This window comes from Dermacentor albipictus, chromosome 5, assembly GCF_038994185.2.
Source record: "Dermacentor albipictus isolate Rhodes 1998 colony chromosome 5, USDA_Dalb.pri_finalv2, whole genome shotgun sequence".
NCBI lineage: Eukaryota > Metazoa > Arthropoda > Arachnida > Ixodida > Ixodidae > Dermacentor > Dermacentor albipictus.
Genome location: NC_091825.1, coordinates 141,338,706 through 141,361,090, shown reverse-complemented (window position 1 = coordinate 141,361,090; position 22,385 = coordinate 141,338,706). Strand labels below are relative to the sequence as shown.

Here is a 22,385-nt window from a genome sequence, read left to right as displayed (position 1 = left end):
CTCCTGTATATGGGTTCTAGACGTCGGGCAATAGATATAATTGAAAGTGAAAATGCGTTTCCTGAAAAATCTATATATCTCGCTTGCTCGTCGTAGTTACGCTGAGTCGCGCTTTCGTCTGATTTCGGGTCGCTTCCGTTTCATTAAATTTGCTTCTTTTTTTGGTTTTTCGACAAGCTTAATCAGAAGGAAAGGCTCCTCAGAGACCATCCATATACATGGAATGGGCAACACGATGAAATCGCTCGTGTCACTCGTCTTCGTTAACCGTCGTGAGTCAGGCTTAACCTCGCGTAATGAAAAGAGTAAATAAAAAAAGCGCCACACAACTTATTCGAATGTATATGAGATTTCGCCTAGCGAAGCAGGGAATGGGCATCCAGAATGCGTATGCCACGTTAAAACCTAGGCACTGAGAGACGTGCATTTGCTCAGTTCGTCTGATCAATCAATCAATCAATCAATCAATCAATCAATCAATCAATCAATCAATCAATCAATCAATCAATCAATCAATCAATCAATCAATCAATCAATCAATCAATCAATCAATCAATCTCATGTTTCAACGAGTATTAAAGCTAGGACTTCAATATGTTATATGTGGAAATGCACATTTCAATGTGGGATCAAACTTGCATGTGGCGTAAGGTGTGGTGCTGCCGTGGTAGCCACGGAACCTGCACCTAATAGTTGTAGTGCTCAGCTATTTATTCACCAGAGAAACTTCAGCGTCAATTAAGTCCATTGTGCATGTATTTAAACTAGTAAAGTGACCACTCGTGTTTCTTTTTTCTGTTTTTCACATGCGGAATTTAATGTAGCCACGTTGAGATGAACCCCACAGGGTCTTGAAGTCCGCTGATCACTGCGACGTTTCGAATGATAAGGTCAAGCGTAAAAAATGCTATAGCACCATTTCTCCCAGAAATACTCTGTGGAGTTTAGTATCAGCATAAGCTGCAACTGCAGTCAATAAAATAAAGGAAAGGCTGAGATATAAGCATCTCGCCTACGGGGATCTGTTTTTTGAATCTTTCTGCGCGCTGAGGACCGGAGCGTAGGAAGTTATACGATTTCTGTACGGATTCTGAATATTTCTACACGAATGCCACTGCATTGCTCGGTAATTGATCTCGGCAGAATTCCGTAAACCGTCCCGCTCCTCCCATGCCATCTAGCCCAATCAGCCACCCCTCCCCTCTCACCCGCACACAGAGACCATGCACGTGTACACTTGTTTCTCACTCCAAATATGGCACCCCGCACTAAGCACGAAATAGTATTACGGTACACCCGACTGGTTTCGTGCCGCGTTCCCACTCGTTCTGCAGCCATGTAGAGCCTTTCCTAGATTGGCGCCAGGGAAAAGCTGCCCGAGCCGATGGCTCAAGTGCTCCCATACGAAGCCGAAGAGCCACGTGATCTGGATATTATATACATCGCGGTCGAGCTTTCGGCTCGAAGGTGAAGGCACCCCCGAGTGTGCTCTGAGTGAGTCAGACGAATGTGGTCCGAGCGTTCGCACTTTGAGAGCCCTCGAAAGCGACCAGTTGAATGTGCTGTAGGGAGGAAGTGGTACGCAGTTTCTGCAAAACACAATGTCCACGTGTAAACGGAGGTGCTTCTTCACTTCAGTGGAAGCTGACGTTTGCCGCGCCTTAACGCGCAGCTTCGCGCACGTAAGATGCGGGAATTTATGCTTTGCGTGTGCTTGCCTTATATTGCGCTTTTCGTATTTTTTTGTAGCATTTAATAGCGTGCCATGTCGTGACTTTCACTATTGCTTCTTCTTTTTTCCCCTTCTGTGCAGGCATCTACAACGGCGTCAGCACACCGGACCAGGCACCACCTATGCAGGCCATATTTACATAAGTCCTGTCATCTCTAGGAAGACATCCTTTCGCGCAGTCAGACCTCGATTGCATTGACTTTGTGGTGACCGCCGCGTGTCTCCAGAAAGATGCTTCGCTAGCTGCCTACGCTTTAAAGTTAATGCTGAATCTATACTCAGAACCACTGACGAGGCCACCACAATTCCAAGTCAGGTTCAACGCGGATAAAAAAATTTGCGAAACGTTACAAAAGTGACAAAGAAGAAGAGGAAGAAGAGAAAAAGAGATGGCCTCGTTTACATGCTCCCACAAGATCTGCCACATGCGAACAAGTTTGAAGCTGGTGACAAACGTGTCTTGCGCGCGTAATCTATAGAGGGCAAGAATTTCGTTTCAATTTCTTCCAGAGTAGTTGAGAAACGTTCTGCGTGTGTGTTTCTTTCTTTTTTTCTTTTATGCGGTGTACTTACGGCGCACCTTAACGCCATCATGGAGTGTACAGAAGTGGCGATTTCACTGTTATCTTTGCTAAGCAAACTGTAGACGATATTTGTTAACTCAACCACTGAGAAGCGCGTAATTACACATTCCGTATGACACCTCGGTGTAACTGATATCACAAGCGAAAAAGCTCGTCTTCGTGAACCGTTAGCTTCACCAGCACTGTACTGGCTCGAGTGATCATGAAAAAAAAAACACGCGTAGCAATTTATCCTATAGAAAAATGATCGTAGACACCCGAACCAAGCAAGTCTATGATGGTACTACGTATACAGCGGGCACGTTGCCCGTGAATATAGCTTTAACACAAGATTAAGCATTTTAGGAAAGCGAGAACATCGCATGCGGAATCTAAAGGTTTCTCATTTTTTTGTACAAACAATTTGACAGTAAACTCCTGCGCGGTTTTGATCTATGACCTTGTGGGGAAAAACCTTCACTCTTTAGGCGGCTCTTGCTTACATGTTTCCCTTCGACATAATTTTATAATCACACGCGTCACCACTTTTAAAGAACCAGTTTTCTGCGGATGTCGCTCTACATAGGTCTACACATATCTGCCTCTCAGAGAAGTCGCTCTGTTCCCTGGCCTTGTGAGATTAAGATATATAGATATATATATGTAACGACATTGCTATAGAATATACATATACATATAGATGTATCTATATACAATGTATCTATATACAAAACGCACTTTCGCCTTCTTCTTCTCGCTGAACCAAAGTTTTAGGGATTGAGTGCGGAAGCAGCTCGAGCACACGCTGTAACTCAGGTACGCGCTATGTAGGCCTGCATCTCCTCCCCGACCAAACATTATTCGCGTGTAATGCGTGCTAGGACTAAGGAAACGGCTTTCATGTAGCTTAGAAAAAAAAACACCATCTTGCGCCGATATTTTGACCTTGCATGAAACGTTGTTTCCTTAGCTGCGATACTCGCTTTTAGTGTTGCGCGAGCATAGTTAGTGGCGAGCGTACAAACTCAGACCATTCTCTTAAGCACATCAAGATGGAACAGAGCAACCACGTTCTACGCTTTTCCCAGTGTGAGTGACTCAAAGCTGCCTTTCTAGCTTTCCGTTAGCTCCATCCGAAGATGTTCCGGTGGAGAAAGCAAGCTTGACAACACAAGTCTGTGAATAACGAGGACCTTTATGGAAGGTATCATAAAGAAAAAAAATACAAACAAACATATCTCGTTCTTTGTAGCGATGCAGCCGACAGTTACGCTCTGTTTTGCAGGAAAATGCGGGAACGCGTGCTTGCGAAAGAAATGGTCGACGTGACGCCCCGTTGGTTTTCTGCAGAGATCGCCAATGCTTTATACACCTGCTAAACTATCGATCTATTCGAGATCGTACAGGTTGTGGCAGAGGTCGAAGAGAGAACGGTTCCTTGACCAAACCTACAGAGCCGAACTCTTTGATTCAAATAGGCGGAAATAAAACTGTCTTTGCCTTGATACCGAAGGGCGACGAAAAGAAGATTTGGCATCTAAGTATGTCACATAATGATAGCATTCAACTTAGCTGATGCATCCACATGCATCATCGGACCAGAAGTAGAAGCGTCGACTTCGATAGGACTGCCTTAAGTTTAACTTATTTTGTCAAATCTAAATCAGCGCTTGATATTTTGTTTTTCCTAAGTCTGCGCGCCTTCAAATGTGAACATGAAAGCACGGAAGCCTTCAAATGAACCAGGAAAGCACAGAGCGGACACGGTAGATTTTGGGCTTAGTATGCAAGCTGAACGTCAAGAAAAATATTATGAAAAAAGAAAACGAGCGCGTAATTCTCCTGATTCGTTTATGGCATATCCGTGTCTGCTAGGGTGCGTGCGCTGTTATGAAAGTTTTGCGCTTGCCACAAATTCGATTGCAGGAACACGTAACTAAATGGCACGCATTAGGTTCTTGTGAATATAGCCTGCACAGTAAGCGAGATAAAGTGGACGAAAGGATTTGGGTTGAATTTGCGTCTTACACCAGGGCGAAAATAAAATATCGTGCATACCAATGTATTACAGGAGAGTCAGAGATAGGATTAATGTTGGAGTAGGTATTTCTTTTCCCTTTTTTTTTCCGAGCGCTCACGCGTATGCCTTGCCTTTGCCCACCACGTGCTCTAAGCAGTACACCACGAATTAGCTGCACCTACTGTTTTCCTCAGACTGCTGTTCTCTCAGATTTTTTATTCAAGAAAGTAAGACACTGCGCTCTTTTACAAGCCTACTAACTGTTCATGTATACTCTCTGTATAAACACACGAAAAATGAAGTGCAGAAACCCAGCGTTGCCTTTTTAACCGGTAGACGTGCAATGTGGGACCAACATGCTAAACCGAACCGAGACAGACCTAACGCGCGCCCGCAATGAAAGTGCCCTGAATCCCCACTGCGGCTGCTGCCTGTAAGTGAGCTTGCAAGGAAAGCCTTCGAGCCATCACGTGTGCTGCGGTTAGCGACACCTGCGGCAGTCGAGTCAGCGCTCGCTGGACAGCAGACCGCCGAGGCGATCGGAACCACTGACCGCCGAGTTCGGTATAGGGGACACCGCCGCTCCCATCATGCTCTGTCATCAGCATTCTCGGGGCAACGCAATGGCGTTCGTTTCCCCAGCTGCTATTGTCGGGCCGATCTATTGTGTTTCCTGACTCTTACGCTCAACAGCTGCGCCTGAAGCCGCCACTGCGAGGAGGTAATCTTCGTGTGCGGCTGGCGACGTGGATGTAGCTCCGCGAATACTTCATCTGCCTGTCCACTGCGATCGTCAGCGGCGACTCCAGTGTGTGACATTGGCTCCTCGTGCGCGTGACGTCATCGCGTGTTCCGTGTCACGTGGTGACAACTCTGTCGTGCGACTTCTACGGTGCTGTGCTGTGCCGGTGCATATCGTCTGACGCGGTGCGGTGAAAAAGAAAATAACAAGAGACGTTTCGGCGACGTTTTCGGTTGTGCTGCTTGCTTCGCGTAGGTCGCCAGAGAAGGCACCTCAACAAGCTTCACCTTCGGTGCCGTCCTATTGTGGTGTGCAAATATTGGAACACTCAAAAGAAAAGATTAATGAGAACGAGAACGTTTCATTTTATCGCGACGATGCACTATGAGGAAAACAAACTTCCCTGCTCTGTGGATGAAGTCGTCTCTACACTTATTTTGACTGTGCACACTTATTATCAGCTGATGCCTATGCTTGTATGTCGGTTAATTGAAGGAGGAGCTCTTGTTCACCGTGATACTGATACTCAATATGCCTCCTGGATAGATGTTGCAGAGATGCACGGCATTCGGGAAACAATGACATTAACTAGGATTATGAATGTGTTAGTGTTGATTGTTTTTTAATTGCAGCATTTGCAACAATCTTGGTCTTCTTTAGTCTTTAATCGTTAGACTGAATGAAATAGTTCATATAAAGCAGAATATGTTCCTTGCCGCCTACCGAAGATACGGTGATCTTACCGTATCGGTGATCCTACCGAGATACGGTGATATGAAGATACGGTGATACGGTGAATTTTGTTTTAGATGCCTCAGCAACCGGGTGAAGGATGGTCCCATAATGTCATTTGCCATTATAAAGAAAACCTTTTTTTATATTGCAGTTCTAAGGCACATGACAAAGTTGAGTAACCCTTCAAAACAGCAGACCTCATGGCATCTTGAAAGTGAGCCCGTGAAAAATCTTAAATTAAGTTCTAACAGTGTCTAACTACAATATTCATTGATACAGCAAACACTTCACGAAGAATTTATTAAAATATCTACGCCTGTCATAACACAGCGCTACGTTCGTCAAAACTTACGTTTCAGCAGTGTAGATGCAAAAAGCTTACCTGTGTTGTTGCAAGTGTGACATCTGACACAATTGCACGCAACTGCTAGATTCAACGAAGTTGTCTATTGGATCGGTCCTGGCAGGAAGCCCAAGTTTCCCCTTGCTCTTTAACATAGTATAATTATTCATCTAAGATGTACACTGACCGTGTTTCGAGCTGAATGATGGGCCTGCCATCTGGTCTCTCTTCTCATGACTAGAATTATCTTATGAGACACAAAGTCAGCAAATGCCTTGCAGATTACGTTCTTCTGTCGATGTGGGTGTGATTCAACGTCTCCTTCATCCATGTTGAGTTCAGTGTGCATATCATTTAAGTCGTTCATTTCTTGTCAACTTGCTGCTGATATTCTTGTGATAAAGAAAGGTTGTAGTTTCTTCGGGATTTCCACGGGGAATGCATGCCCGTCATTACATAGCACTCGCGCAGAACGCACAAGCTATATATGCGTTAAGCTATAACACAACCTGTACTGAGTGTAGGAAGATGAAGCGTCACAGGAGCCCTCCTTTAAGTGAATATCTCGCTGTAGGCGGGTGTTTCACAGGCTTGTTTCTATGTCCCAGGCGTGCCTAAGTGTTGTCCAGATCACCCCTGACTTTGGCACGTAGCTTCTCGCATAAATGCAAGCACGTGCCCGTCATTCCATGCCAATACAAGTCGAATTCGATAGAAACAGCACGAATAAATCTGTAGCTACAAGAGTTAGATTGCGTTCTTGGAGTACCGAATAGGTTGGTCTTATCGCGAACTATTTATGCCAAATGTGCCCATATGATACACCGAAAAAGGGATCGTCACCTTGTAGTTCTCACATGAGCTTCCCTTGACCTTGTGGACCTTGGCAGCGTGCACTCAGCGGTTGCCAGGTGCTTATAAATGATAAAATAAAGAATTACATGGGACTCGGAAGTGAGGAAAGAGTCAACGTGAAGAATTTGGGAAACTGTGAGGAAAAACGCGCGAAATACACGAACCACAGTGACATGTGGGATGTCGCATTAATGACGCCATCTCAGCGGTTAGGTTGTAAAATTTTAATGAAATACATTTGTGCTTCATTTCTTATTTCAATTATATTTTTTCACCTAATAAATGCAAATCGAGCTGTTTAAAAAGTTTTCTACTAGTTAAAATTCATTCAATGTTTCTTTTAAGTGTAGTTTTAAAATAACGCAGTGCAATGGAGTTCATTCCGGAAGTTTGGCGTTATCGACATAATGCCGAGAGTACGTGGAGCGACGTGAGCTTTTTTTTTCCCCTTTTTTTTGTTAACTAGAGGTTAGCCCTAACAGTGGTGACAAAATTCGATGGTTTGGCTTTTACGTGTAGGCTTAAATTTCAAATTGATTTCCTCGTTCGGGACATAGAGCGGTTGTACTCTCCCACATGCTCAAAAGGAAAAGCGCTGCGTACCATATGTTTACCAATTGCTATGCCTATCCTCCCTTTCGCCTGTTTCTTTTCTTTAAGTTGCACAATAGGGCCATTGGTTAAAGGAAAGTACGGTAGTGCTGGACGACGCTACAACGTCAATGTTACGTGTGCAATCCGCTCTTCCAAGAGCAATAACGCGGCAGTTTTCTTCCCTTGATAATAACATTGTCTCTGTGCTGTAGACTGATCCGGATATAATTTCGACAAAGGCTCGATAACGGGGATGTGCCTGTAAACCATTGTATTCTTAAGGGTATCACTTAGAAGATAGAAGTTTGGGGGACAGATCATGCACGAGCAGATCGTATTCTAGCTGAGATGAAGAAAAATAAGCGCAATTGAATGGGCACTGTGAGCCAGAGGCCATGGAACCGGTGGTCTATAACCAGAGTGAATGTCAAGGGAATGATAGCACAGTGAATAGCGGTCGAGTATTAGATGGAGGACTGGATGCCTTCAGGGGATATGTTGCTGTATAGGCCGGGTTTGGTTGAAGTTGGACAGAGCTAACGGGACTTCTTCGGAGATATCTATGCCTTGCAGTGGACTTAACTAGTACGATGATGTTCCTAGCTCAGTGTCGTGCGAGTTCAAAAAGGATTCAGTTGCAAAAATTACGTGGTATACATGGGCTCGAAACTGCAGCAGAAACAGGCTTTCGATGCTTCACATGCTTATTATTATAGAGAACCGGGAGGCATCCAAGAATATCGTCCTTGGGAGCAGATAATAAATAAGGATGAGTTTCAGTGTATCGAAAGCAGGTAACCATATCAATAACTTGATAAATCGTATGTGCAGCAACCATTTGCTATCTAGTCAAGATATACTCGTTTATTATGAGCAATATTGTGTCGACCATTTCCAAGCAGTACAAGCTGAAAAGTTTAATGTGTTAATTTCTTTCACAGTTATTGCAACGAAATATGACAGACGTTTCATTTCCCAGAGCGTCTAAGTTAGATTCGGTATGCAATTATTTCAGCTTGTCTCGATGTAGTGTGTATGAGAGGGCGCTAAGCAAGTGATATTACGTGTTACACAAACATTACAGTTTCGAAATTTTCAACTGAATAACAGGCGCCACCTTCATTTTATTGCAGCAGCGTGGTCACCCGATTCCCATTAAGCTATTTCTTCCTCTGGAAAAATAGTGCCAGCAGGCATAGTAGAACAGCTGCTTGGCATCAGGGACAGCAAAAACAGCTATGAGACCATTAGATGGTATTCGGATCTTACGACAACTTATGATGCATTCCCTGTACAGCGCAACAGTTAGCGCCGATTTGACGATTACTTATTGCTTTGGCAGTGCTTGGACTCCAGCGACCTCGAAAGGTTCTTACGTGAGGTCCACCAAGGTTTGTGATATTGCCCTGTTATAAAGCGCGTCACTTTGCAGTCTTGTAACAAAAACTCAAACGAGATCGCTAGGCAGTTTTCCCGATATGCCGGTAAGACCCAATGTTCGCCTTCGTGAGAAATTTGCTAGATAGCACTGGTCAATGATCAACAGAAAGCACATATGAAAATACTTGCTTCAATAAACCTTTGACTTTTGTGTCGATAAGCAAGCTGGTGTCATGCATTGTGGTGCTTGGGCACGACGCTGTTTTGAAACGTATGCGCCTAACTCGAGTTGTATTATTCGTGCTCCACGCAATGGCTCCCACATCGCACAGCTGCACTGTTACAAGTGCTATGTATAGAATTGCTGTTTCTCTCTTTTCTTGTTTTCTTGAGGGCGTATGCTTGTGTACATATGAATTCATTATGGTCACGTGAATCCTCAAGATCGTCATATTTTGATAGCTTCATCTTCGGAAACGAAAAAAAAAAAGCATACTCTGTTCTGTTTTCCTTTTGAGGATGTCATCGTCGCCGAAAAAAAGAACTGCTGCTTGCGGATGTAGCCTTTCTATAACTAATAAATTTTTTGGCTTTTTGTTTGTAGCCGTGTAGCATGGTAGTGAGCATACTACAATAAAATGCTGCGAACGTATTTGTTGAGTTCAGTTTCATTCATCTAGAACAGACGACGACAATCTTAACGCCTTTGCAAGGGAGAACGGGTGGGTAGTGAATTCTGCTGCGCGCGATGACAGGAAAGCTTGCTTTTGGCAAAGCGAGCATATGGACAATGCCAAAACAACCGTGCAACAAAAGCCAAACGAAATATTTCCAACTGAAATGTGTAGATGAATGAGTTAAACTTTTAAATCGTATCCAGTTCGCATTCTTGTAGATAAATGATTATCCCGGTTTTGAACCTGCCCGATTCGGTCAATAAGCGGAACTGAAGAGGCACAAATCAGTGGGACTGGTGGACAACTAGAGATAAAATTGCTGTATATGCTACCAAAGGTAGCATATGGCTCTTTTTTGGAGCCATACACAACTAGAGGCTAAATGTCTACAGCGCCATCTTCTGTTCGAGAGGAGAACAACGCACCGCGCCCTTTAGAGACACAGAGAAGTGCTAGTAAATGAATAGCAGGCAGGTTAAGCTGGACTGAGTCCGCTTCGTCACCCTGCACTGGGATAATGAAAAATGGGAGGAAAAGATTAATAGAAAGACAGGTACTGAAAAACTGGTACGGATTCCATTGGCCGACATAATGGAATTCTCAGTGTGTTGTCGCAGAACGGTCGCTCAGTACGCTTGCCTTCGCGAACTGCAGCAGCGCTTTTGTGAACTTCTGCAGAACGTGATCCCAAGATCGTGTTAGAAAAGTTTTCTATCGAGCTGGTTTAGGGTGGGTGCGGAGGTGTCTAAATTCAAGAACTTCCTGCCCGCTGCCTGCGTAAGTTTTTTTAACTATCAAGTTTGTTTAGCTACCAAGTCATTCAGACGACAGGCATGGAAGTTATACACGGCGGTTGTACGGGAAGGAGTGGCAATAAGGCGCTATGTAAACTCCACGATAAGATGCAAGGTAAACGGAGGAAGAAGCTGCATTTACTTAATTTTGTTCAAGAGCGGCCCGTTTGGATCGAGTAAGAAAAAAACTGCGACAGCCCTTTTCATCAATAGCGCATTCGGTGGAACTATGGAGTTAGCTGTGGCGATTATGATGCCACCATAGCTTCTTAGTGGGCTTGGCAGACATTAGCCGGAACAATGTACATAAAGGTCATATACAGAGTGTCCAAGCTAACTTTAGGTGGAGTTTACAAACATGCGAATACTACGTAGCTGGACAGAACTAATGTTGTTTGCCGTCACTACGCAGATTATTATTTTCTTTTCATTCTACCTAATTACATAATTAATCATAAGTAATTACTCAACTACTCAGATATTATAGTTTGATGACAAGTGTCAATGAGAAAATTGTAGAGCAACATAAAAAACTCCCGATGCAGTTTTCTGTTGCTTAATGCGCACTAAATAAAAGTACTTTTCCTAGCGTGAAAGAATACCGCAAATACCTGGCAAAATTGCCGCGCGGCGGACCTCTTGAGGCATTTTGCGTTGCGTGCATTCGTGGGCTTCTTTTATGCTCGGAAGGCACTTTTATATAGCGCGTATTGAGCAGCAGAAACCTGCATCTAAAGATTTTCATGTTGCTGTACAATTTTCTCATTGACACTTTTCATCACATTGTAATACTTGAGAGGTTCAATAATTAATTAGCATTAATTATGCAATTAGGTAGAATGAAAAAAAAAACATCTGAGTATCTCCAAGCTACGGCAAACAACATTACCTTGGTTCTGTACAGCTACGTGACATCCACATAATTTTTAAACTCTGGCTAAGGTTAGCTGGGACACCTTGTATAAAGGCGATGCACGAAAAGCGATCGCCACGAAAGCGAAGATTCCTACGCCACGCCTCAGTTGCAGCGCCCCAACACAGCGAGCAGAAGCGACCGCAGCATCCAAGCACTCTTAATCTCGTATCCCAAAGGTTCCACTGAGTGAGTGAAACGTCTCAGAGGAAACCATGTGGAACGCGAGTCAGAGAGAACGAGTTACTGCGTTGCAGCTGGTGCGACGGTGTTTCTTGCAGCCGAACATCATCAAACCACTCGGTAAGTACAAGCACGCCGTTTTCTCTCATCCCTTTGGAATGAGCTGGGAAATTATCCGCAGGTGCATGGCAGAGCGCGTACCCCTCTAGAAATGTGAGAGAAGATGCCAAAATATAAACATGACCACTTCCAAGCACACAGATAACGAGTAATGGTTGCTTCAGAACAAACTCCGTGTTCTCTTTCGTAAAGCGCTCGCGACCGTTCAAGCCTCTCTCTGAAAGTTGTGAAACGAGGAATATCGTTGTAGCCGACGTTTCGACCACCACCTGGACACTGAATGATATCGTAGTGTAAAACTCCGAATTGGAGTTTTGCAAGCTAAGAGTTTTTTTTTTTTAACAGAGAAAGCGAAAGCCCAAAGGCGAGGGCACTTTTGCATTGTGCGTGCATTCAAATGAGGTCGTGGCGTCCGGAAATTGAATCGAGGTTACCAGGCTCAACAGCCCGACCGTCATTAGCCACAGCGTCTACAGAGCGTGAGTGAATAAAGTCAACGTTCTGTACACTGTTTCGTTCACTGTTTCGTACAAGCAGGCTTCATAAAGTTGCTCATTTTTCGCAGTCTTCTTTACCAACGTATAGGAGCTGCGGCACTTTCGGATACAATTTATTTTGTCGAGAGGTTTCGCTAAGTGAAGTGAGTGTTCAATGTAACTATTAAAATTACATGGCACGGTTTTACGTTCAAAGAGCGCAGTCGACACGCTGTTTTATGCGCAATCGTTTAATGTGCACCAAATGTTTGGCCCACACGCGTTTTACAGCGAAGCTGTATATGGCGAGCCGATTTCTCCGTCCTCCCGTCTGTCGCCTGTACACTGAAAATTCATCCGGCTCGAAAAAAAAAATGCGCGAAAAAAATAAGAGAAAGAGAGGAGCGCGATTGGCTGCGCCAGTAGTGAGTCGTTGCTCTCCGTCGCAGCCGAGCGCCCTCGCAGCAGTTTCTCTCCGGCTCCGCAATGCCTAGACCACACGTCGTACGTACTCCTGAGGAGCAGGCAGCTTTCGATCAGCAACGGCGCGAGCAGAACCGGGAACGAGCTCGTCTACGCCGTGCCGACGCTGCAGCCTGGGCACAAGACTAGGCTCGTGCAGCGGAGAGCAAACAGCAACTGTGGTTGGAGGATCTGGCAACCTACCAGGCTGTCATTTAGTAAACCATCGGTATTAACCTAGTGATAAACAGCAGAGCCGCACGTTTCAGCTTCGCTGGCTAACCATCTGTACGGAGTGCTTGGGCGGCGATTTTTTCGTACTCCGCTCGCATCAGACTGCGGCCGCCGGCACCGTGCGACTTGCGAGCTCATGTTCAGAAACAGTACTCTATAGCCACTGAATCGCGGCCGCAGGTCGCACGTGACTTAAGTTAAAGCGAAGCTGCTTGCACCCCCAACGTTCGGCGTGGTCTCATGCTGGGTCGACCGGTACCTGGCCCGATGCACCGGCTAAAATCGCATGGAATTTCGACCGACAAACTATTAGTGCCAGTCGGCGCACCTCCATTCCGCGTAATTAGACAAATCACCGTATAAAACCTGCACGTATATATGTCAACTCGTGAGCACTTCTAAAGCAGATAGACCTCTCAGTGGAATAGCGAAGGATATTCAACGGCTTCTTTCTTTTTCCTAATTTCTTGTATATTTCGGCTGGCCCGCCCTTGGGCCAGTGAATATTATTGGAGTTGGCCGTCGTAGCCGTCGTAGCGATATATCTGCATATATCGTGTCATGCCCCTTCTATCGACAAGCATGACATATCGCCCGACGTAACATGACTGTGTGGACGTCTAACTGTTCACATCCGCCTGAAATGATGCCTGCATTTGAGCGTTGCTTGTTAAGGTTGCAGAGCATATACATAAACATTTCATGAGATTACAGGCTGCACACGATGAAAATAAACAAAAATGTAGGCATCGCATTTAGTTCTATAAGCATTTAATCAAGCGCGTCGCTGAAGCTCAGCCTCATACAGATGCCAAAATGTGTGCTAGATCTGCATATTATTATTATTATTATTATTATTATTATTATTATTATTATTATTATTATTATTATTATTATTATTATTATTATTATTATTATGTTGCTGTTTACCCAGTTCATTGTTCTTTGTCTGTTTTCTCATTCTATTTCTTTATCCCGCAACTTTCAGTCGTAGTTAGTTTACATATTTATCGTTTCTGTCTTCTTTTGCTTTCTGTGCACCAGCACCCGGTGTTCTTCTTGGGCACAATAAATAAATAAATAATTCATTCATTGATTATTATTGTTATCTGTAGTAGTAGTAGTAATAGTAGTAGTAGTAGTATATAATGGCGGCATGGGCAGTTCTTGCTCTGTCTTAATGCTAGCAGATATTCCTTCATATGCAATCGAACTGAGCGATATGAAATGCGAGGCATAATAAAATGCTTGGTGCAATGAGGTTTACAGAAGTTTACTTCCGCGTTATTTCATGCCTGATCATTTGTGCACAGTTATCCCACACTTCGCTTTCATTTTTGAGAGGCAAGCGTACAAGGCTTTTTGGTTTCGCAACCAGTGTCAAGCTCTTCGGGCTCAACTGTGTAATCCATGCGGCTGGCCAGAACGCCTCCACCAACCCTTTTTCAACGCTCCCTTCTCGGGACAACCAAGTATTGTAATGCCCGCTGCATAACTCAGTGAACACCTCTCACAAAAGTAGCAAAAATAAACGCCCTCTGGCTGACTGGATGGCGAACTTCTTCACCGGCAACTTTTAGGACGCTTGGCGCCGACAGCCTCATAAAGGCGGCGGTCACCAGTATTGATCGCCAGACAGAAGAATAAAAAAAATACATCGAATCAAACAAAAACAAATAAATAAATAAAAACAACAAGGAAGTGCAAGGCAAGTATTTCTTACCCGTCTCTTCCGTGGTACCGCAGTTATCTACCCACTGAAGAAAGGAGAGAGAGAAAAAAAAAGAAGAATATTACGCAGCAGGAAGGCAGGTGCGACGAGCATCAACGGCAACTGCTTGCCGCGGCATTCCTGCTTTTAGTGCGGCCTCATCGTCGTAATTCGGCGCACTTTGTGCTCCCACTTTCTTCGTCGTGGGCTCCTCGAAGCGCGCCCGAAAGGCCCGACGTCGTACGGCCACTCTGGCGCTCATACCGGCGGAGTCTACAGACACGATGCAATCACACACATCGAATACGCCCGCCTGCAAAGTGAAGGCAACAGAAACGATGTTCGCTAAAGATACTCTCGCAAGGCTGTTGCGAAATCACATGAACGAGTCAGTAAAACCGACGGAGTTCGCCCTTGAAAGTCCGTTCAGAAAAAAAAAATGGCTGTGGCTTAGCTAAGGTTAAGCCCAGGATGCGAAGCATACTAGCCTTTATTTTAACGCGACAGCGTTAAGGAGCTCGTGTCGCAGAAAAGCTGGTGTCGTCGGCGTCGGCTCAGGCGTGCGGCGCTTGCTCAGGCGCACATTTCGTTGTCGCGCCGAACGCTGCGTTGCTCACCGCGTCTGATGCTGGGCGCGTAGTCGCTGTGCCGTATCAAAGCCACCTAGAAACAGTCTCTGTAGCACGCCTCAACCTTCGCTTCTCATTCCAACGAGCAGCTCTGTCTCCAGGAGGCATCTCACCTCGTGAGTGTCTAGCAGAGGCAAGCGCAGCTGCTTATATACCGCCGCGACGCCGCGAGCGACGGCGCGAGTCGGAGCCCCGTTTCTCCTCTGTCGTGACGTCATGGTGTCACGTGGTATTGAAGGCGACACCGCCGCGCCTGAGGAGCTGGGTTGAGCTCTAGTAATATGCTTCGCATAAAAAGAAGAAGAACGTCTCCATGCAGTGCACAACTAATGAACGGAATACAATAAGGCTAACACATGAATATTATTACGTGCCGCGTCGCAAAAATGTCACGCGCGTTCGTAGGAAGCGGAAATAAAGATAATAAAGTAGCGCGCTGGACCCACGCACTATTCGCTTTGTGTGAAATGTTTCTCGACGAGCCAACACTGAATGGGGCACACAAAATGCACTGAACGGCGATGCGGCCGTCGTGTTTCATTCAGTGGCGACTTCGTATTGACACAAAAGTCGCATCCTTCGTGCCAAATTTAGACATTAAAATGTATGAGCTCTAACGTTCTACCGCTCTCTGAAAGGCTGCGTTCGCCATGATATTCGAAAACGCCCCACTCTCCATACGTTTTATCCACATCCTCACTCTCCCCTGAGCGCCATCACTCAGAGCATTCGCCTATACATCTACAAAAGCGCCCTCCACGCGTCTTTGGCGCTGGAATCGTTTACTTGTTGGAGGGTCGAGAAATATTCGAACAGCTTGGAGTGGTCACCCAGTGCGAGCGCTGACCAAGCGCCCATAGAAAACATCATAACAAACCAAACACGAATGAAAAAAAAAAGAAACTCCGCGGATAGTTCCCATATACACTGCTGATGCAGCGCTCCTTGCTTCGTTTCATTACTATTTTTCTGATCACATGCAGTTTACCAGTGTGCGCGTCATATTTCTCCGGCAATATGTCCAGATGGCGAATAAAAGAAGATGAACGATGCGGCCAGAGTGTTGGCAGCATCACAGTCGTGTAGTGCGGCTGCCAACGCGCGTTCGCCGTTTTCAAAGGGCCTGTTCCGAAGCACTCAGTGGACGTTCACGGGTGCCTGCGGTGAATGCGCCTTTATATTTCTTTACTCTTTTTTTTTCTTACTTGCAGCAGACTGTCTGCCGCTCTGAGCAATATAATGGATGGCGGGCAAATACGAGAAGCACAACACTCGTGTAGTGCGACAACGTTCTCGTTGCACCGTTAAAAGCCATTGTCGCCTGCGTTGGTTAAACTCTCGCGCTTTCGTTTGGTAGTGGCACAATGTGTAACGAATTTTGCCATTACTAACGTAACTCGTAAAAGCCATCCGATGAGGTATACCTGGGATCCAACCAGCGACTATTTGTCGCAAAGCTGCAACGGCTCTATACTGGGGCCTGGTTGAGCCGGCGAAGCAATGGCGCTTGCATTGTCAAATGGTAGTCCCGCACCGGAAATTGTCCGAAAGGAGCGAAACTACTACCTTCGTAAATATAGCTGTGCGCGTGCTTGCGTGAGAGTCAGTAATGCCCGCTGCACCCAGCCGCGCATACTGCTCGGAGCTAGCGAGGAAAACGTCGGATGAAATGGGAACTTGAATCGCTGCGGGCAAGTGTGGAAAGATCGTTTGACGTGGTTAGTATGCTTGTGTGGCTCGTGAATTTTCGCGAGGTCCTCGTGTGGTATACTGGAGTTCTCTCGCAGCTTTCTAGGACTACTGGGAAGATACTAACAAGATTGCGTGGGACTCGGTGGGAGTCCCTAAACTATCGTGCAAGTAGGGTTAGCGTTGTTTTCAGTGATTCAGTTAAGCGACCACTGGAGTTTGCGGTGGGCCTTTTCTCGTCGCTTTTCTCCGGATAATATGGCATGAGCGAACCATTCTTAGAGATAGAACGCGGGGCAATATATCAGGACGATATTATGCGCCCCCGTTACGTATCGCACTCGTTGTCACCGTGTCTGCACCAGGAAGTAAACATATCGTTTATTTTATCCTTCCAACACACTCCCAACAATACAGCGTAGACAGTCAACCAGCTTCACCTGCCCCTATATTGAACCATAGACTCACTATACTGCTCAGAAATTTACACAAAGAAGCGTATGACGGTACAGCAACAGAGGCCAATGGGAGCTCTTATTACCACTTAATGTCTATGGACGTTTCTAACACACAACCGCAGCCTGTGGCTATTGCGGCAACAAGGATCCGTCTCGGTCTGTACCAGTGCTCGCGGTGCAGTGTGCAGAGACAATCGCTTTCCGCTGTGCTCAGCAAGTTGGACGACCGGACGCTGTCTGGAGAAAGAATTTTACAACATCGGCTGGACCTTATATCTTATCAGAACGCCGCGAAAGCGCTACTGCGCTTCTTGAGATCTACTGGCATGTGTAACGCCTCTAATTGGAACACCCTTCCTGTTAAACCTTCTTTGTTTTTGTTCTCTTTATTCTTGCTCTCTCTCTGTTCTCTTTCCAGGCCCCATACACTTCTCCCCCCCAACCCCGGTGCAGGAGAGCAAACCAAAAATCCGCCTCTGGTTAATTTCTCGTCCTTTCCTTTCCTCTCTCTCTCTCTCTCTCTTTCTGTCACATTCAACCAAGTCACTAAGTACTTTGTTTCGTGCAACCGAAGCTAGCTTACGTTGCTATTACATAGCAAACAGCATCAATAGTTAATAGTTAATGAAAAGTGTCCTGTACTCTAATCTTTCCATTCATGATGGCGCAGAGTAGCGAACCGTACAAATTCATTGGTTCCGGGCGGTTATAAGCTGTGTTGCACAATGGCGTCAAGTGGGGCGCCGGCCTAAAGAAAACTTAAGGACGTTTAGATTCACCTACCGACCGACCAACCGACCGACCGACCGACCGACCGACTGACCGATAGATAGATAGATAGATAGATAGATAGATAGATAGATAGATAGATAGATAGATAGATAGATAGATAGATAGATAGATAGATAGATAGATAGATAGATAGATAGATAGATAGATAGATAGATAGATAGATAGATAGATAGATAGATAGATAGATAGATAGATAGATAGATAGATAGATAGATAGATAGATAGATAGATAGATAGATAGATAGATAGATAGATAGATAGATAGATAGATAGATAGATAGATAGATAGATAGATAGATAGATAGATAGATAGATAGATAGATAGATAGATAGATACCAACCTCGTTTTCTGCCGCACGTCTCAGGTAATCATCGAAAAAGGCTGCATACGTCAGTGTCATTCGCAAGCCAAACAAGCAATTTCATATTATTGAATTTACTTGACGATATTTAAAATATTGGCAAGTTTGTCATTGAATTTTTCAAAATTTTTCTGAAACACTTTTGAAACATGTAAGCAGAGTTGTGATGTTGTATCGGATGACGTGACTTAATAAAAGAAAATGAGCGAAAAGATGTGTAAAATAAAGCAAGAAAGCGAGTACTTAATATTACAACGAAGAGCTTAAGGAAACGATGACGCGCTTAGCGCCAGCGATTTAGACGCGGTAGCTCGTTTCGTATTATATGTTTTTTTAAGATGCCGATATGAAAAAGGGAGAATGAAAGAAAACGACAAACCGAAGCAATCACGCAGACCCAATACCTTGCGTGTGCGTGCCAAAGGAGAAGAAAAAAACTACCTGAAAAAAGATTTGTTGGCAAGCCCTGGGCAAACAGGGTTCTTTCAACTTCTGTTTCGCTCTGGGATTTCATTCCAGACACGGGTGCACCCAAGAGCAGGGAGCGCACACGGTGAGCCAAAACCACCGAGCAGGAAAAGCAAATATAGGAAGAAAAAAGATGGCTCCACAACAAAACATTGTTATGGAGATGAATGCGCAATTTTTCTAACAGTGCTCTTCGTACTTTGCCCCTTCTATACTTCCACTTTTTTTTTGTTCAGGACACAAGAAAAAAAGAAACGAGATTCAGCGGAGCAAAGCGGCAGAATCCTGTTAGGAACGGCGTGAAAAATCGCACTGCAACGTCTGCCACTGTCGTCTGGCCGCACAGAGTAGTTTCTTTAAAAGGCAAAAACGTCCGTGGTCGAGTATTGTGATGTTTACGCAAAAGAATCAAGGACGCAAGCATCGCCCCAGCCGTCTTTCCTATTCATCCCTTCCTTTTCGTCCTCGCAGCGCACACGTATTGGTAGCGCAATCGATTCATCCCCAAGATCCAGAATACGTTAACGTTCACGGCACCGGTATCGTCATGTCATGTTTGGTTTTGGAGCCAAATTCGTTTCTTTTCTTTTTCTTTTTTAATACATTTTCAGTACCGAGCAAGCAATCTCCTGTGAGCCTCTTTCACTGCGCTTCCTTTCTTTCTTCTTATTTTTTTCAGACGCTGCCGTGTGCTTTTCTAGTGAAACGTTTCGTTGCGTCAGAAGTTTGTGCAAGGTCTGCGGTAACCACGTGCCACTGGTCTGGAACCAGACCGATTAAATTCAAGTTTCCAAATTAATGATGTTGCACCACGATGCATGCACGAAAAACGGACGCACCAGTATACACTCGCCAGACGATGGAGGCAAGAACAGAAAAGAAAAAAAGAGGTATTTCCTGTTGGCGAAGTAATTTAGTTGCCAATCTGCAGCATCACCGATTCATCAAATGTTAACTCGCCTCTGGTAACATGCATACGATCTAGAAGAGCAATCAACGTTATTTATTTACGAGGGAGAGAGAAAGGAGAAGAAAAGTGCAAAGCACAACTAGCGAATCGTCGGGTTTGTTCCCCTACACTTCGGGAAAGGGAAACAGGAAATAGAGGGGGCGAGCGAGCACTGTGCACTCAGGACAAGACGCACAAGACTGTCAATGGTCACTGAGGCCGGTCCAGTTTAAAAAGGGCACAGACTCAGCAGCACGAAGTCAGTGACTGCGCTAGGTGATACGCAACCTAACCAACGTTTAAATACAAAGTGCTCAAGATTTGCCTTCAGTTGAACGTCACTGTGCACGCCACGGCAAGAAACAGATCATCCATGTCTCGGAGGCCAGCATCGAGGAAACCAACATAACGGTGTCGTGTATCTGGGTGTCCATGCGGGAGACAATTTTTGTGCCATCCGGTTGATGGTTTAGAACGCTTGCTCGTTTCGCAATGCTTTGTAGGGTTTCACACATGCCCCAAGACCTTCGACTCCTTCTTGGTGCCTCATTCAGCCAACGATCAACCTGACAATACCTGGCGTCCGGAAAAAAAAAGCAGATATGTCATCGCCGGCTCTTAAACAGCTTATCTTACTCCTATTAAATGAGAAGTACCGCTTTTACACCTGCCTATAGACCGACGGTTCCGCCCTGCAGAAGAGCTCTACCGCAGCTGTCGTCATTCCAGCAAAAGCTACCACTATCAAGTTGAAAACATCTCACTTGACAACGTCGACGTCAGCAAAACTAGCAGCGCTTCGGGTCGCACTAAACTTTGTTAATGACTAACCAACACACAAATGGTCGATTTTCTGCGACTCGAAGACGGCACTACAGCGTTTATTGTCAGCCTTAAGGCGCCGTCCGCATGAACAGTTGGTATTTGGAAGCACAGAAGCCATATACCACTTGACTCAGAAAGGACTTGGAACAATCTTTCAGTGTCTACCAAGTTACTGTGGTATCATAGGCAATGAACGTGCTGACGAAGCTGCTCGTTCAACTCATGCAGAAGATAACCGCCTATCCATCCCGCTGTCTAGGACAGATGCTGGGAGAATGCTCCGCCAAGTTGCATGCCAATGCACTACGTCAGAGTGGAATGAAACGCATTTTATGCACGCCGTTTACACACCCTGGATAGAACCTTAAGACTCCGACTTCCACCAAAATTTCCTCGAAGAGACGCGACCCTTTTGCGTCTCTTCGGAAACATGTTGAAATTTGCAGTCCTCCTTTCCGCCAGACGTTGGGCGTCGTGTTTACCAATGCCTACAAATTCCGCATAGGGATGGTCGACACCGCAGCATGTGGCAATTGCGGCAACACGGAAACAATCCATGTTCTTTGCCAGTGTGTGCAGTACAGTGTGCAGAGACAATCGTTTTCCGTCGTGCTGAACATCGCAATAGACCACCGCGCATGCGTTACTACGCTTCTTGAGATCGACCGGCCTGTGTGAGCGCCTACGATTGGAACGCCTTTTCTGTTACCTGCTTTCTTTTTCTTTGCTTTTTTTTCTCCTCTCGCTCTCTGTCGTCCTTACAACCTCTATGTCGCCCACCAGCAGGTAACTGGAAACTCGTTTCTGGTTAACCTCCCTGCCTTTCCTCTCTCTGTCTCTCTTTACATGGTGTATTTCGATAAAAACATTGGTTTCATGCTTATGTGAACATTTTGGAACCACCATTTTGGGATCCAGGAAACTAGAATTACAACGCAACTTGCTTCTTTGTTTTCATTGTTTTTTCTTCTTTCTTTCTTTTCTCTTGTTTAGAGCGCAGCTCTTTGGCGCCCGTTCACGCGTTTCGCGTCGCCGTCGGCCTCGCCGTAACCAAGGTAGTAATCCGCGCGCTCCTGCTGCCATCTCTAGCGCGCTGTGCGAGTCTTGCTCTCCCTTTGTCCTCCAAAGCCGGATCGCGTGTTCTCGCCTATCCTCTCGCCCACTTCCTCTGCGCAGCGCCGTTGCAGTAACTCTCGCCGTTACCGTCCACTCCGCCGTCGCCGTCCCTTTTCCCGCTGTCGCGGCACTGCCGCGGTGCCGGCGGCGGGCACTCCTTGGTGCCTTGCGCGTGATCCACAGCTCTCCGCTCCTCCGTCTCTGCGTCACGTGGCTGTACGGCTTTCAGCCGTGACTCTCGCTTCCCCGTTTGAGGGGCGCAATCCTCAGTGGAATTTTTCGCCTCTGGCAGTGCTTGTGCCTGGCTGTCTCTCTCCCGCCTCTGCTATTGCACTATACCTGCCCTTACCTGGTGCAGTGCCGGTGTGGTCACCCGAAAGACATACCGTTTCGTCCCCCTACTTCTACTTCTCACCCGAACCTTGTACGGTCACAGTGAGGCCTGTCGATGAGTGAATGAGCGTGTGACCTCTACTCAATACCCCTGTTATCCACCCGTTTTTCATACCACCTCCAAAGAAACATTACACAATAATTGCTAATCTCGTTCCCCCTCTCCGCGG

General features: G+C 45.6%; 1 protein-coding gene across 2 annotated transcripts in view; it reads left to right on the top strand.

The window, feature by feature from the left end:
* Positions 1 to 9,567, top strand: part of LOC135908349 (potassium voltage-gated channel protein Shaw-like) — a 117,499-nt gene extending 107,932 nt beyond the window's left edge. For both annotated transcript variants that reach the window (XM_065440106.1, XM_065440107.1), the window contains exon 4: positions 1,814 to 9,567. In XM_065440106.1, the coding sequence (XP_065296178.1) occupies positions 1,814 to 1,875 (62 nt within the window). In that variant the 3' untranslated portion in view covers positions 1,876 to 9,567. The remainder of the gene's footprint in view (positions 1 to 1,813) is intronic.
* The last annotated feature ends 12,818 nt before the right edge of the window (positions 9,568 to 22,385 follow it).